This window comes from Ctenocephalides felis, unplaced genomic scaffold (assembly GCF_003426905.1).
Source record: "Ctenocephalides felis isolate EL2017-DRISC unplaced genomic scaffold, ASM342690v1 CF-g0.4_SCAFFOLD_03571, whole genome shotgun sequence".
NCBI lineage: Eukaryota > Metazoa > Arthropoda > Insecta > Siphonaptera > Pulicidae > Ctenocephalides > Ctenocephalides felis.
Window position 1 is genome coordinate 60,000,783 of NW_020539725.1, and position 18,552 is coordinate 60,019,334.

Genomic DNA, 18,552 nt, shown 5'->3' on the forward strand with positions numbered 1-18,552 from the left:
ACGATGACTTTTATCTACGATTGTAGGAGAGAACTAGGTAAATGAGATAATTAATTTATAAATAGATAATGATTGAAATATATAAATAAATTATTTTGGCTTCGATATTTTCATAGAAAGTTTATTATTTATAAAATTTTAAATACAAAAACAAAGTTTTTAACACAAATAATTTTTTTTGAGCTAACAAGTATAAATTATGTTAGTAAATTTGATAATTTGTACCCAGTAACACTGCACTCCTGTATTTATTTAATAAAACAAACAACAATCAAAAACAAGGTTTAGTTTATGAAAAACAACTTCCATGCTTCCAGTGCATACACATTTTTTTTTAAATATATTTTCTCAAAATCAAAAACAAAATGCTACTTTTTGTCTTTTTATTATTATCTACAATATCTGATTTTAGTTTTGCAAATCCGACTAGAGACAGGGGTATGTACTAAATTCTTATATTAAACTAAATTTTATATTAAAAATTTATAAAAAAAAATTAATGGTTTTAGGTATGATGTGGATGCGAAGTGGTAAATACGAAGGCGACATGATTTTAAATTCTGAACAAATGTCTGCGATGAGAGGAGAAATCACGATGGATATGAAAAAATATCATTGGCCTAACAATATTCTGCCTTATTATATAATGCCATGTTTTAGTAAGTATTTTGCACAAAAAAACTATTGCTTCTGACTGTATTTTAACAAAATTACTGTAAAAGTACCTTTTATGAACAAATTTTACGTATGTGCATAAGTCCATATGCAACGGTCTAAGGTCATGATAAGTCCAGTGTGAACGTACAAATCTTGAACAAAAGATCTGTTAGTGCGACGGCTAGTCGACAAATTGTATCGCGCGTACTTTGTAAATGTTTGCGCTTTATTTCCACGAGCCGTCGCACTATTCGTATAGTTTGATAAAGTTTGAACGTTCACACTAGACTTTTTGCGACCTTAGAACCACCAATATGGACGGATAAAACATTGTTTTTTCTTGTGTTTTATCATTTTTGCAGATCAAACAGAGAAAAATATAATTCAGGAGGCTGTTAAAAAATTTGCTGAAGTATCTTGCGTCACTGTCAGACCCAGAAGAAAAGGCGAGAACAAATACGTGCAAATAACAGTACAACTTTTTAATATTTTAACAGCATTTTGGTTTTGTTTAGTATTAATTTAATTATTTTAAGGGCGAAAACGAAGGATGTTATTCATACGTAGGATTTATGAATAATGTCCAACAACTGAATTTGCAAAAAAATGGTTGTTTACACGACTATATTATACAACATGAATTCCTGCACGCTTTGGGATTCCATCACCAGCAATCTGCTTACGATAGAGATAACTACGTGACTGTTTATGAAGAAAATATTGCAAATGGTACAGTAAAGAACTCTTTAAATTATCATTATTTTAAAACAATTTTCTTTTAAAGGAAGTGAATACAATTTCGTCAAAATTCCTTCGACCATGAACCAATATTTTGGCACCAGTTACGACTACAAAAGCGTCATGCATTATGATTCCTATGCGTTTAGTAAAAACGGCCAAATAACTATAGCGCTGAAGGTGAAGCAAAACTTCTTTACGCAAACTCTTTATATTACACTAATTTCACAATTTATTTTTTAGTCCGGTACACCAAACACAATTGGAGACAATAAAAAGATGACTGAAATGGATATTCAAAGATTAAATGGCATGTATTGCAGTGAAGATAATAAATTGTAATATATATATATATATATATATATATATATATATATATATATCGACAGTTCTAACAACTTTCATAATATGTAAAAATATATTGGCTATGAAAAAAATCACGCAAAATTACGATGGATAAATGATAATGATAAGGGTAGTTTATATAAAGTAACTATAAATACCATTAGTGTAATTAGTGTTAATAAATGAATAATAAGATCAGTGTGTTTCAGCAAATACAATAATATGTTAAAATTATAAACCAATGTGTTTGATTTATTTTAACAAACTCATTATTAACTTCTCAAAGAATTTTTTTCCATTATAATTATTGAGTGGAATCTGTACGAATTACTTTTGACCTTTGAAGGGGTCACACGACTACGTTTATCTGCAACATTAGAGGAAAACGGCGTGAAAAGGATATTTAATTTATGAACAGATGATTTATAAACAAAGAACAATATTTTTATACAATTTTATTTATAGTCTGTTTAATTGCTTGTAATTACAAATTTATAATTTTAAAATTTGACCTTGTTAACTATTTGTAGTTTTTTTTCAAATTTTAACACGTTCATTTGATATAAAACTCGAATTTTTAAAAATATTGAAGACAAATAAAGAATACATTTAAAAATATTTCAAGTTAATAAAATTAAGCAACTAGAAATTAATATTTCAGTACTTTTAAATCAAAATAATAATTCGTATCCAATTACACTATTCTCCTGTATTTTCTAAATGAAATAAACAAAAAATAATTCAAGGTTGAATTTATCGAAAAATCAACTTCCAGTTCATTTCATACAATTTTGCAAAACGTGTCACAACGCTTGAATATTTTCAAAAAGCTTAAAGCAAGATGCTAGTTTTTGTTCTTTTATTATCTTTAATTTATTTGTCATCTCCGACAAACGGTATTCAAATTATAAAAATATTTATTAAATTGAATAATTTAGTAACAAATTGGTCAATTTAGGTATGACATGGATGGATAGTGGTCAATACGAAGGCGACATGATATTAAATTCAGAACAAATGTCTGCGATGAGAGGAGAAATCACTATGGATTTGCAAAAATATATTTGGCCTAACAACACTGTCCCGTATGTCATCACATCTTGTTTTAGTAAGTAATAATTCATAATTTTGAAACTATAAAATTTAGTATATAGTAAATGCACGAAACATCCATATGCAGGGCTAAAGGTCACGAAAATCCAGCGTGTACGTTCGAATTTTTGGTTAGTGTTACGGCTAGACGACAAGTTGTATCTCTCGTCCTTTATAAATGTTCGTGCTTTCTTTCCACCAGCTATCACACTATTCGTATGGTTTGGCAAAATTTGAACGTGCACCCTAGACTTTTCACGACATTCGAACCGCCAATATGGATGGATAAAACATTGTTTTTTGTTGAAAAATTATTGAGTTGTATATTTTTTAGATCAAACAGAGAGAAATATAATTCACGAAGCAGCCAGAAAGTTTGCTGAAGTTTCTTGCGTAACTGTCAGACCAAGGAGAAGAGGCGAAAAAAACTACGTCTTAATATCGGTATAACAATTCGTACAAAAATTTGTTTTGTTTTATATTAATTTCTTTATTTTAGGGCGATAAAAAGGGATGTAATGCAGAGCTAGGTTTTAGAAATAGAGTACAATCAATTCATTTGGAAAGAACCGGTTGCGTAACTCAGAGTGTAGTTCAACACGAATTTCTGCATTCTTTAGGATTTCATCATCAGCATGCTGCTCATAATAGAGACGACTATGTGTATATTTACAGAGAAAATATTAAAGACGGTATATTTGAACATCTTGAACATATCGGACTTAGGAACCGATTCTGCCTCACAGCATACAAATGTTATGGCAAGGCCATGTTACATGCATTATGCTACTGAATCATACTGTATACTGTCAAAATGTCATGTGTTTGCTGTGCATTCAGGCGTTTTACACATAAACTGCAACGTCACTCGTATGTTATGAAGCTGGGTCAGAAAGACACGGTTATCTAAGATCGTTTTGTGCGGTTTCTAGGTTAGATTTTCTATCTGACAACCTGAGAAATACGCCCGACTGCACAGCAACCGCTTGGCTTTTGTCAATATTTGCTATGGCGAGTTCTTCATAACATGGCCTTAAATTTGTTCGTCAGTAGAGTCCCTTTCTCATTTTATTTTAAAAAATTGTCTCTGGTCAGTAGAGTCTGTTTTACCATTTCAGTCAACATTTAGTTTGCTCGTCCGTAGAGTCCCTTTCTAATTTTATTTAAAAAAGTTGTCTCTGGTCAGTAGAATCAGTTTTACCATTTAAACAAAATTTAAATTTGCTCGTCAGTAGAGTCCCTTTTTATATGATTTTAAAAAAATGTCGCTCGTCAGTAGAGTCCCTTTTCTCCATTTGAATCAAAATTCATTTTTATCGTCAGTAGAGTCCCTTTTTATATTATTTTTAAAAATGTGGCTCGTCAGTAGAGTCTTTTTTTAATCTTCCAAATCAAAATTAAGTTTGCTTTTTTTCATTCTATTTTAAAAAAATGTTGCCCGTCAGTAGAGTCCCTTTTTTCCATTTAAACTAAAATTTAATTTGGTCGTCAGTAGAGTCAATTTCGCACTTTATTTTAAAAAAATGTCTCTGGTCAGTAGAGTCTCTTTTACTATCTAAACAAAAATTTAATTTGCTCCTCAGTAGGGCCCCTTTCTCACTTTATTTTAAAAAATTGTCCCTGGTCAGTAGTCTCTTTTTAAATTAAACCATTTAAATTAAAATTTAGTTTGCTCGTCAGTAGGGTCCCTTTTTATATTATTTTTAAACTAGCTGTAAGTGGAATTCTGTCTTGAGGCAATTATGGCATCGTGCCTTGAGGCAAATTGCTGGAACTTCCCGCACCGTAACGAAATGATCGAGGAATATTGAATGTTTTCAAATAGATTATTATAAATATAGTAACATTGTCTAATATTTATAAGAATTATATAAACCGAATTGCAGAGTTGAAATTATTTCTAAAGTATATTAGAACTATAGTCAGAATTAAAAATAAAATCTGAAATATTTTCGATATACAAAATACTACAAAAAAAAAAAAAAAAAAAAAAAAAAAAAAAAAAATTGACAAAATTTTTTTTCCAAAATCAATTATTTTGTTAAGACAAGCAGAAAGTTCTTTGAATCATTTAAATCGGACGCTTAGTTCTCTCAAAAACTGCCATTTTTTACATATTTAGCTCCGTATCTTCGAAATGGCTGGGCCTGCCTTTGCCAAAAACTAATAAACACTTCTCCCAATCATTACTAATTGAATGTTTTTTAGATCATTCAAATCGGATACTCCGTTCGCTCAAAAATTCGATTTCTATTTTTTGCACTCTTGCTCCGTATCTCCGAAACGGCTGGACCTGCCTTAGCCAAAAACTAATCAGCTCTTTTCCCAATCAATAGGAATCGAATGTTTTTTGAACCATTCAAATCGGTTGATCCGTGCGCCCTAAAACGTGACTGGAAATTTGTATCCACATACATACACACACACACACACACACACACACACACACACACACACATCCATTTTTTCTGAGGTATGCCAAAACGTTCAGAAACCTTCAAAACGTCGAGAAATGTAAAAATTTTCAATTCCGATTTTCGGCCCATTACAATAACTTACCCTACGGGAAGTTAAAAAATGTAGAGTTCCTTTTCTCCATTTAAATCAAATTTTAGTTTGATCGTCAGTAGAGGTTTTATTTGGTCAGTTCTAGAAAAATGTGGTTTGCTCATTAGTAGAGCTTTTTTTTCAAATTCTTCAAATAGATTACATTTTTCTCTTAATTTATTTTGCTCGTCAGTAGAGTTACTTTTTTTCATTAGTAAAGTGTTCTTTCTATTTTCTAGGTCTATTTAAATTGTTCGATTGCTAGTAGAGTCCTCTTTTTGCGGTTTCTAGATTAAGTTTTTTATCTGACTTTGGCTTTAGTCAATGGCTTTAGTCAATGTTTTAGTATAAAAAATCTTTCATAACATGGCCTTGCCATAACATTTTTCTGTTATGCGGCAGAATCGGTCCCATAACTTACTTTTAACATTTTTTTTTAAGAATTTCAATTTGCCTTCAATAAGGAACCTGCGAGTATGGATCAATCGTATGGTACGACTTACGACTACCAAAGCATCATGCACTATCCCTCCTTTGCCTTTAGTAAAAATAAAAAAAATACTATAGTTCGAAGGGTAAGGTCACACTTCTCAACTTTGAAAATAGGTTTAAGAGATTTTTTTGAATCAAAATGATCTTTTCCAGAATGACATGAATCCTGTTATTGAGTACAATTATATAATGACAGAGTCTGATATAAGAAAATTAAATGCCATGTATTGCAGCGGGGAAAATGAATTGTGATTAATATAAATATATACACACAAATTTCTCTATTATCTTTAGCTCTAGTTATATCTTTCAATATATATATATATATATATATATATATATATATATATATATATATATATATAAAGCGAAAGGTTTTTCTTCAGATGGTGAAATAATATGATAAAATTGTTCTTGGGCATCCATCCAGTAATTAAAAACGTAACACATACTCCAAGTTGACAACATGTTCGTTTGGAATAAGCTTTTTTTATAATAAAATATATTATTTATTTTAATTTTACAATTTTTTAAAATTTATCATAACTCGACGTTTTATCAATTTTTTGTTTCATAATTATTTTTTTTCGTGCAATTTTGTGTGTTTTTGTTGTTTTTTTTATAAAATTTATTTGTATGCACTGAAGATGGGTCAAATCAAGACCCGAAACGTATGTTCTCTGAATAAAAATATTTCCTTTCAATAAAACTGTTTTTAATTACTGGAGGGATGCCCAAAAAACAATTTTATCATATTATTTCACCATTTGAAGAAAAACCTCTCGCTTTATATATATATATATATATATATATATATATATATATTATAATTATGACATATTTAAAAATAGCAAAAAATTATCTTTTGCATCGTTACGTAAATAATTTATCTGATTTATGATAAATTTGCAAGAGCAAAACAAATGATTAAGTAAAAATTAAATCAAATATTAATCTACGATTTAAAGATTTCGAAAAATGACGAGGATTAAAAAATCAGTGCTGGACAACTTGTTGTAAAATTTTAAAAGAATAAAAAAAAATAATATTAATAATAATTGTAATTATAAAACATTAAATATTATTTTTTCAGCAATTAAGTATATTTTTATAATTTAATTATAAATCTTAATTTTATATATTTAGCTATTAATAAAAATGTGTAACAAAATGTGTACCCTAGAAATTTTAGAACAATAAATTAAAAACAAGAATTGCTATTATTTACCTCTTTAAAAATCTCAATTGTGAAAAAAATCCTGAACCAATTGGGCCAAATTGTTTGTCACATTTTTTCTTATGTAATGTCAAATGTAATGTTATATATATTTGTAATTGAAATGTCCCGCCATTACTATTAGTAATGTTGGCAATAGTGTTCCCCTACTATCACTATGTATCCGCCATCTTATATTTATGTTTATGTTAAAACTTTGTAAAATAATTCTCTTCTTGCTGAACCGTGAAACAAGTAACATTTAAAATAAATTGAGCAATTTTAAGGGAAGCATTTTTTATTATACCACCAATTTTAAGAGTTTTAAAATTTATATAATGCTGATCAATATTTGGTTTCTTAACAATTGACAAGTTTTTGCTACCTAAATGAATATACATTGATTTCTTACGTGTGTCTTATTTGGTTTAAGGCAAAATACCACTTACACCTAGTTTAGTACATAACAAGCAATAAAACTGATTAAATGCGTTTTTATTAAAAAAATATTGAAGTAACGCTTACCATGCGTATCCAAGCCTAAGTAAAAATGTATGGGAAAGCGTTGTGTTAGGTTCGGACGACATGGCAAGCGTTCATAAAATTAAAACTCTTTTGCCTAAAATATTTAGTGCTTCAGGCAAATTTGGATTTTCGGAGAATTGAACTTACTACAATACTGTCTTGTTTTATAAGCCATACAGCAACCCGGTATACTTATAAATTAATATATTGATTAAGTCAATTATTCACACTTAGAATTGGTTTAGTTATAAATTTGTCCCTCAATGCTTTTTCTGACCTTTACATGATATTCTATCTAATCTGTTATCAATTATGGATTAATAAATCAATGAAAATAATCTCGTAAACATCAACAAATATTTGTATATAAAAAGATTTGTTGCCAAAATTTTATCATAGTTGATTTTGGTTGAAATTTGGTTCAAGATGAAACTTTTGGTGGCAGCTATTGTGTTGGTTGGTGCTTGCTCGGCACTTCCAGTCAATAATGACGGTAAGAAAAAAATTAAATTCATTTTTGAAAAATGGAAAATTCATATTCTATAGTAAATAAATTATTTAATTTGTTTGTCACCCCTATTTCTATTTTTGGGGTCCAATTTTGAGTTTGCTCGTCAGTAGAGTCCTTTTTTATCTTCTAGATTGATAATGAAATTCTTTAGTAGATTTTTTTTCTCTTTTCGTGATTTGTATTAAAATTTGCTCGTCAGTAGAGTCCTTTTCTCATTTCAATCAAAATTTAGTTTGCTCGTTAGTAGAGTCCTTTTTTTAATCTTCCAAATCAAAATTCAGTTTGCTCGTCAGTAGAGTCCCTTTTCTCATTTTATTTAAAATAAATGTCACACGTCAGTAAGGTCATTTTTCTTATTTCCTTTTTATATTATTTTTAAAAAAAATGTCTCTAGTCAGTAGAGTCCCTTTTCATTTTATTTTTTAGAAAGTCTAGTCTTTCTATTTTCATTCAAATTTTAGTTTGCTCGTCAGTAGATTCTCTCCCTTTCTCATTTTATTTATAAAACAATGTAGCACGTCAATAGAGCCCTTTTCCTTATTTAAATCAAAATTTAATTTGCTCGTAAGTAGAGTCCCTTTTCTCCATTTGAATCAAAATTTAATTTGCTCGTCAGTAGAGTCCCTTTTCTCCATTTGAATCAAATTTTAGTTTGCTCGTTAGTAGAGTCCCTTTTCTCATTTTATTTAAAAAAAAAAATGTAGCTCGTCAGTAGAGTCCTTTTTCTTATTCAAATCAAATTTTAATTTGCTCGTCAGTAGAATCCCTTTTCTCATTTTATTTAAAAAAAAATGTTGCTCGTCAGTAGAGTCCTTTTTCTTATTCAAATCAAATTTTAATTTGCTCGTCAGTAGAATCCCTTTTCTCATTTTATTTAAAAAAAAATGTTGCTCGTCAGTAGAGTCCTTTTTTTTAATTCCACCTCGAAAAGTTTTCGGTTAGTTAAAAATTCAATTGCATTACTCTTTCATTTCACCTAAATTCAGTTTTCTTTAGCCAGTAGAGCCCCTTTTATTAAAAAAATCTCAATTATCTTTTTAGAAAAGAATGCCTGGATGTACAGTGGTAAAACCGAAGGCGACATGATTTTGACCCCGGAGCAACACCTGGCCCGTTGGGGTCTTTTGAGCCGAAATGGCCTGGTCAACACCAGATATCGTTGGCCCAACAACGAGGTGCCCTACGCCATCGTCAGCGGATATTTCAGTAAGGATAAAGGATAATTAAAAAACAAAAATCTGTTCACACACACACATACACACACACATACTTTTCCCTTAAATGTGGTCTCATTCGATTCAGAATGGCTTGAAACGTCGAGACATAAACATAAAATTAGCGAATCGAACTATTTGATGAAAACATAAACTTCTCCTTCGGGAAGTTAAAAAAATAATACAAAAGTTTGTGTCTTGGATAAGAGAAGTGCAAATGAGATGCAAATTTTAATTACGGATTTTATTCGGATTGTTTCTGATTTTGTTTTTAATTTTTTTTTAGATCAAGCCCAGGTCGACTACATCCACCAAGCGGTTGCTGAATTCGCCAAAGTCTCCTGCTTAAAAGTCAGGCCAAAAACTGCCAACGACCGCCATTACGTCCAAGTCACGGTAAATAATATTAATTAAATAATTTGAACTTCATAACTGAGTTTGCCTGTCAGTAGAGTCCCTTTTTTACATTCTTGATTCATTCCTTTATCATCTAAGACTATATTTAATTTGCTCGTCAGTAGAGTCCTTTCTTTATTTTCTAAATTAATATTTAATTTGCTCGTCAGTAGAGTCCTTTTTTTATTTTCTAAGATGATATTTAATTTGCTCGTCAGTAGAGTCCTCTTTCAAAACCATATAACAAATGTTAAAATTATTCGTTTTTTTTTAAATATGTAAGTCGTTAGTAGTGAATACTAAAACTAACTATGTGATTTATTCACAAAATAAACGCTTTTAATGAATTTGTAGCGCAAGAGTCTAAAGAAGTTTCACTTCAAAAAGTTTTAGATCGTATATTATATGGCATGTGGAGTATCATTTAAAAGGTCTTTTCGAATAAAATCCGAATAAAGTAAAATGCATTTTAGATTAGTTTATTTTTTAAAATAAATATATAATTTTATTTTATAAATATCAAAAGCTCACTTTACAAATATTTTGTTTGTTACTTAAGTATTAATTAGTTTGTTTATGCGCTGATGATAATCCAAATAGGGATTCGAAACGTATAAAAGATGTAGTAAAATATTTTTTTCAAATTTATTCAGTTTTTCTCCTTTCAAAGTAAATGAATGGATGAAAAATCTTCAGTTTTTTTTTTCTATATTTTATTAGTTTGCTCGTCAGTAGAGTCTTTTTTATTATTTTTCTAAATTTTAACAATTTGCTTGCTAGTACAGTCTTTTTTTGTTCCTTCATTAATTTCGTGCACTTCTCTATTTTTCTCTATTTTATTAATTTGATTGTCAGTAGAGTCCTTTTTTGTGAGTTTTTTAATTTGCTAGTCAGTAGAGTCCTTTTTGTGTAATTTTATTAATATGCTCGTCAGTAGAGTCCTATTTTGTAATTTTAATAATTTGCTCGTCCGTAAGGTCCTTTTTTATCATTTTTTTCTAGTTTTATTAATTTGCTTGATAGTAGAGTCTTTTTTTATTATTTTATCAATTTCATACTCTTCTCTATTTTTCTCTATTTTATTAGTTTGCTCGTCAGCAGAGTCCTTTTTTGTAATTTTATAAATTTGCTCGTCAGTAGAGTTCTTTTTTATTATTTTTTTGTAATTTTATTTATTTGCTTGATAGTAGAGTCCTTTCTTATTACTTTGTTCATTACGTGCTCTTCTCTATTTTTCTCTATTTTATTAGTTTGGTCGTCAGTAGAGTCCCTTTTTGTAATTTTATGAATTTGCTCGTCAGTAGAGTCCTTTTTTATAATTTTATTAATTAGTTTGATAGTAGAATCCTGTTTCTATTTTTTTTTCTAATTTTATTAATTTGAGTTTATTTTATTAATTTTATGCTCTTCTCTATTTAATTAGTTTGCTCGTTAGTAGAGTCCTTTCTTTATTTTCTTCCATTTATATTTTGAATAAGGAATTAGATTTAGTATATTAAATAAATCATGTTTATCGAATTAATAATAATAAAATACAAAGTTAAAAAAATATTTCTCTAGATTACTAAATAATTTGCTCGTCAGTAGAGTCCTTTTTTATCATTTCTTTCTAATTTTATTAATTTGCTTGCAACTAGAGTCCTTTTTTTAATTTTATTAATTTGCTCATCAGTAGAGTCCTTTTTTATTATTTTCTCTAATTTTATCAATTTGCTTGATAGTAGAGTCCTTTTTTATTACTTTATTAGTTTCGTGATATTCTCTATTTTTTTTCTATTTTATTAGTTTGCTCGTTAGTAGAGTCTTTTCTTGTAATTTTATTAATTTGTTCGTCAGTAGAGTCCTTTATATATATTTTTTGCTAGTAGAGTCCTTTTTTATTATTTTTTCTAATTTTATTAATTTGCTTGATAGTAGAGTCCTTTTCTATTGCTTTATTAGTTTTGTTTTTTCTCTATTTTATTTGGTTGCTCCTCAGTAGAGTTCTTTTCTATAATTATATAAATTTGCTCGTCAGTAGAGTCCTTTTTTGTAGTTTTATTAATTTGCTCGTCAGTAGAGTCCTTTTTAATAATTTTATAAATTTGCTCGTCAGTAGAGTCCTTTATATATTTTTTCCAATTTTATTAACTTACTTGCTAGTACAGTCATTGTTTATTACTTTATTAATTTCATTTTTTCTCTATTTCATTTGTTTGATCGTCAGTAGAGTCCTTCTTTGTAATTTTATAAGTTTGCTCGTCAGTAGAGTCACTTTTGTAATTTTATAAATTTGCTCGTCAGTAGAGTCCTTTTTTATATTTTTTTTTATAATTTTATTAGATTGCTCGTCAGTAGAGTCCTTTTATTATTATTTATTTGTAATTTTATTAGATTGCTCGTCAGTAGAGTCCTTTTTATCATTTCTTTATCATTTTATTAATTTTCTCGTCAGTAGAGTCCCTTTTTTATTTTCTAGATCTAAATTCAAGTTTGCTCGTCAGTAGAGTCGTTTTCTATTTTTTAGAACTAAATTTAAATTTGCTCGTCAGTAGAATCCCTTTTTCTCAATTTCTATCTAATTCAATTCATTTGCTCGTCAGTAGAGTCCTTTTCCATTATCGATCCATCACCACACCATTACTAATCGACATTATCATTTATCCCCAGGGTCAGAACACGGGTTGCTACTCCAGCGTCGGCTACCTAGCCGGCGTCCAGACCCTCAATCTGGCGCCGTACCAACCGGGCTACGGATGCTTCCGAAAGGCGACGATCCAGCACGAATTCCTGCACGCGATCGGATTCTACCACCAGCAATCGACCTACGACAGGGACGACTATGTTACGATTATGTGGAACAACATCACACCTGGTGAGTGCGATGGGAGATAGAAAAGGACTCTACTGACGAGGAAATTAATAGATTGATGAAAAAGGACTCTACTGACAAACAAACTTTGACAAAGAAATGAATAAAATGAGAAAAATGATAAAAAAGGACTCTACTGACGAGCAAATTGATAAAATTACAAAAAAGGACTCTACTAACGAGCAAACTTATAAAATAGAGAAAAATAGAGAAGAGAACGAAATTAATAAAGCAACAAAAAAGGACTCTACTAACAAGCAAATTAATAAAATTAGAAAGAAATAATAAAAAAGGTCTCTACTGACGAGCAAATTAAAAAAATTAGAAAAAAGAACTCTACTGACGAGCAAATTTATAAAATAGAGAAAAATAGAGAAAAGGACAAAATTAATAATGCAATAGAAAAGAACTCTACAAGCAAGCAAATTAATAAAATTAGAAAAAAATAATAAAAAAGGGACTCTATTGACAAGCAAATTAATAAAATTAGAAAAAAATAATAAAAAAAGGACTCTACTGGCGAGCAATCTAATAAAATAATAGAAAAGGACTCTACTGACGAGCAAATTGATAAAATTACAAAAAAGGACTCTACTGACGAGCAAATTTATAAAATCATGAAAAAGACTCTACTGACGAGCAAATTTATAAAATTAAATAAAAAAATTACAAAAAAGGACTCTACTAACAAGCAAATGAATAAAATTAGAAATAAATAATAGGAAAAGGACTCTACTGACGAGCAAATTAATAATATCTAAAAAATAATAAAAAAGGGCTCTACTGGCGAGCAAGTTAATAAAATTATAAAAGGGACTCTACTGACGATCAAACAAATTAATAGAGAAAAAATGAAATTAATAAAGTAATAAAAAAGGACTCTACTGACAAGCAAATTGAATAAATAAAGGACTCTGGTGGCAAGCAAATTAAAAATGAATCTAAAGGATATGAAAAGAACTCTACTGACGAGCAATTAAATTAGCAACTTCCAAAATAAAGAAAGGAATTTACTGACGAACAAATTTAATATCAATTTTGATGATAAAAATGGACTTTACTAACTTGCAAATTAATTTATTACTTGAAAAATAAAAAAAGGGCTCCACTGACGGGCAAATTTGTTAATTACTTGGAAAATAAAAAAGGGACTCTACTAACGAGTAAATGTAAATTTAGTTCCAAAAAATAAAAAGTGACTCTACTGACGAGCAAATTTATAAAATTACAAAAAGGACTCTACTGACGAGCAAACAAATAAAATAGAGAAAAAACGAAACTAATAATGTAATAATCATGGACTCTACTATCAAGAAATTTAATAAAATTAAATAAAAAAATTATAAACAAGGACTCTACTGACGAGCAAAGTAATAAAATAGAGAAAAATAGAGAAAAGCACTAAATTAATAAAATTAAAAAAAGCAAAACTGACAAGCAAATTAATAAAACTAGAAAGAAATAATAAAAAAAGGACTCTACTGACAAGCAAATTAATGAAATTAAAAAAAATAATAAAAAAGAAATCTACTGACGAGCAAATTAATAAAATTACAAAAAAGGACTGTACTGACGAGCAAATTAATAAAATAGAGAAAAATAGAGAAGTGCCCGAAATTAATAAAGCAACAAAAAAGGACTCTACTAACAAGCAAATTAATAAAATTAGAAAGAAATAATAAAAAAAGACTCTACTGACGAGCAATCTAATAAAATTATAAAAAAGAACTCTACTGACGAGCAAATTTATAAAATTACAAAAAAAGGACTCTAGTTGCAAGCAAATTAATAAAATTAGAAAAAATTACAAAAAAGGACTCTACTGACGAGAAAACTAATAAAGGACAGTGGCGCCTACGGGCGTCGTAATTTGAAAACAATATGGTTTGAATCTATGTTTTTCTTTTTAGGAATGGAATACAATTTCGATAAGTTCTCATCGAGTGTTGTGCAGAATTTTGGGACGACTTATGATTATTTGAGTGTTATGCACTATGATGCTTTTGGATTTTCGAAGAATGGTTACAGGACAATCGTTACAAAGGTGAGACAGATATAAAAATTGAAATTTAGAAAATTTAGAAATGTAAAAATATAAATAAACATATTTTTTTTCTAGGATCCCGCTATGGCAGATGTCATTGGTCAAAGGGCCAACTTGAGCCAGAAGGACATCATCAAACTAAATGCTATGTACTGTCAATAAAATATATAATTAAATAATTATATATATATATATATGTATATATATATATATATATATGTATACATATACATTTGTATATGTATAAGCATGTATATATTTTTCTAAACAAACTTTTATATAATTTTTTAAATAAAGCTGTTCAAAAGATATATTTCTTTTTTTTGTTATTTTTATATTTTACACATATAAGTATTTAAGGATAAGTTTATTAGATTCATACATTTCGGCCTACATCAAGTCCATCATTCAATAGAAAAAACGAAAAAATATCGTTACAAGTATTTCAATATTTGATTGTGATACTGAAAATAAAAAAAAATTCAAGATTTATGATTGATATAATTGGAAACTTATTCAAGCATTCAAATTCTATTCAAAAAGACCTTTCAAATGATACCCCACATGCTATAAAAGACACAATCTAATAATTTTGAAGTAAAACTTCTTTAGACTCCCGTACAATGAGAGAATTTTTTTTAAGAAAATTGGTTTCTACTCGTCGAGACCTTTTAAACGACACCTAACAAGCAATAAGACTTACAATTTTTATATTATTGAAGTAAAACTTCTTTAAGCTCGTTTACTACAAATTCATTAAAAGTGTATATTTGGTGGACAAACCATATTGGTAATTTCGGTATTCGGATTACATTCGAAAAGACCTTTCATACGATACCCAACAAGCTATAAAAATACAATGTAATATTTTTGAAGTAAAACTTCTTTAGACACCTCAGCTTAGACAAGTTCGTAAAAAGTGTATTTCGCAGATAAACTACATAGTTTATCTCAGTATTCGGATTCAATTCGAAAAGACCTTTCATACGATATCCAACAAGCTATAAAAAATACGATCAAATATTTTTGAAGTAAAACTTCTTTAAGCTCGTTTACTACAAATTCGTAAAAAGTGTATATTTTGTAGATAAACCACATAGTTTATCTCAGTATTCGGATTCAATTCAAAAAGACGTTTCATACGATACTCAACATGCTATACAAGATACAATGTAAAATTTTTGAAGTAAAACTTCTTTAGACACCTCAGCTACAAATTCGTAAAAAGTGTATATTTTGTGCATAAATCACAAAGTTAATTTCAGTATTTAGGTTCTATTTAAAAAGACTTTTCATACGATACCCAACAAGCTATAAAAAATACGATGTAAAATTTTTGAAGTAAAACTTCTTTAGACACCTCAGCTACAAATTCATAAAAAGTGTATATTTTGTAGATAAACCACATAGTTTATCTCAGTATTTGGATTCTATACAAAAAGACCTTTCATACGATACCCAACATGCTATAAAAGATACAATGGAAAATTTTTGAAGTAAAACTTCTTTAGACACCTCAGATATAAATTCATTAAAAGTGTATATTCGGTGGACAAACCATATAGGTAATTTCAGGATTCGGATTACATTCAAAAAGACTTCTCAAACACACAATTTAAATTTTTTCAAGTAAAACTTCTTTAAGTTCGATTTTATCTAAATTCTTGAATCTCGATTCTTATTGATTATGTATGCGTATCGAGAAGGTAAAAGACTTGTTTTAAGGTAAAATGACACTTACAACTAGTTTTTTAACGACAATGACATAATGCATAATAGTTTAAAGAGTATTTTAAAAAATCAATCAAAAAACCGACCTAACCTTACTGTACCTAAAGGACTTTTTTACTTTTTACTAATTGTTACTAAATCTACATTTTTTACTAAAGAAAAGCGACAACATAAAATTGATAGCATATAATTTACATATTGCGCCAATTATTCATTATTATGCAAATACAATAAAACAAATCTTATACATGTAAAAATATTGCAAATGGCAGTTGAATCCATCAACCATCATAAAATTAATATATAACAAAACTTACCTAAGATAAGCAGCATTAAGTACATCCTAAACACAAGCACTTATTTGCACAATTAACTAACACTTCAATAATTAATTAATAATTCATTTTAATTACTAAACACGAGTTTAATATTAATTTATCAATTTATTATGATTTGTGATCTCTCCAACTGTCAGATTTAGTTCGCGCGTTAAGAACAACGAAGTAGGCGGCGCTGGTGCCAACTGAAGAAAAAATAAATGACATATAAAAATTATTTCAATCATATTTAAATATTTAAGTACTACAGTATTACTAAATTACAAAATTTAATTAGTTATAGTATAAAAATAGTATGGATTATATATTAGTGTATATGTTAAAGTATTTATGAATTTGCAAACTGTCATATTTTTTATAGGTTGCAACACTGATTGAACATTGTGCTCAATTACTGCATATAAGAAAAAATGGCGTCATATATATATATATATATATATATATATATATATATATTTATTTATTTATTATAAAAACAATTTATTTCCAAATATCAATTTAATATTAATAATATTCATATAATACAATTATTATAATATTGTTTTTTGTTTAAATATCTATGTGTGTGTTTTTCAGACGCAAACAAATCAAATTTTGTTCTAATAATCGTATACATAATTTTTTCTCCATCATACATATAAATATACATACAAATATACATATATATATATATATATATTTATATGTATGTATATATATATATATATACATATTTATATGTATAATAAATCCATCGACACATCTAATTTCAAAAACCCACAATACATTTAAAAACAATTTCGCATATATAAATTAACTAATATATTTCTCTGTGTGGAAAATTAAAATGTATTCACAACTTTTTCATCAGCGACTTCACTATATATATTACGAATTTAAGTTTATTGATTTTCTTTGACGATTTTAAAGTATACCGAGTTGCTGTAGGGTTATATAATATTAGACAATGTTTAAGAGAATTTAATTTTGTAAAAATTTGTCTATTATTGCATTTAAATCAGACAAACCGTTTAGAAGTTACATGAGTTTTAATAAATAATAAATAATTTGATGGGTCGAATAAAGGGTCGAAACGTTTCGCGTCAAATTAGACGTGTGGGCTATCATTTAAAAGGTGTCGACGAGCTCTGTATGAATAAAGTACCGGGAACAATTTTACGGCAACAATTTCTATTTTCAAAGCATACCCAGATGTTGTAGGGTTATATAATGTTAGACAATATTGTAGATAATTTGATTTTACACAAATTTGTCGAATATTACATTGAAATCAGACAAACCGTTTAGAAGTTACATGAGTTTTAATAAATAATAAATAATTTGATGGGTCGAATAAAGAGTCGAAACGTTTCGCGTCAAATTAGGCGTGTGGGGTATCATTTGAAAGGTCTCGACGAGCTCTATATGAATAAAGTACCGGGAACAATTTTACAACAAGAATTTATATTTTTAAAGTATACAGAGTTGCTGTAGGGCGTTATAATATCAGACAATATTATAGATAATTTAATTATACACAAATTTGCTGAATATTGCATTTAAATCAGACGTACCGTTTAGAAGTTACAAGAGTTTGAATAAATAATAAATAATTTGATGTGTTGAATGAAGGGTCAAAACGTTTCGCGTCAAATTAGTCGTGTGAGGTATCATTTTAAAGGTCTCGACGACCTCTTTATGAATATAGTACCGGCAACAATTTTACAACAATAAGTTCTATTTTCAAAGTATACAGAGTTGCTGTAGGGTCTTATAATATTAGGCAATATTGTAGATAATTTAATTTTAAACAAATTTGCCGAATGTTGCATTCAAATCAGACGCACCGTTTAGAAGTTACAACAGTTTGAATAAA

The 18,552-nt window shown here is 28.3% G+C and overlaps 2 protein-coding genes across 2 annotated transcripts in view; one reads left to right on the top strand and one right to left on the bottom strand.

The window, feature by feature from the left end:
* LOC113386401 (zinc metalloproteinase nas-37-like) overlaps nt 1–1,737 on the top strand; it is a 17,121-nt gene extending 15,384 nt beyond the window's left edge. The window contains 6 exon segments of the mRNA XM_026624181.1: nt 413–438; nt 510–659; nt 1,020–1,129; nt 1,194–1,386; nt 1,442–1,575; nt 1,639–1,737. Coding sequence (XP_026479966.1) covers nt 413–438; nt 510–659; nt 1,020–1,129; nt 1,194–1,386; nt 1,442–1,575; nt 1,639–1,737 — 712 coding nt within the window.
* Nucleotides 1–18,552, bottom strand: part of LOC113387075 (frizzled-2-like) — a gene marked incomplete at its 5' end in the record, with an annotated part of 34,357 nt that overhangs the window by 2,318 nt on the left and 13,487 nt on the right.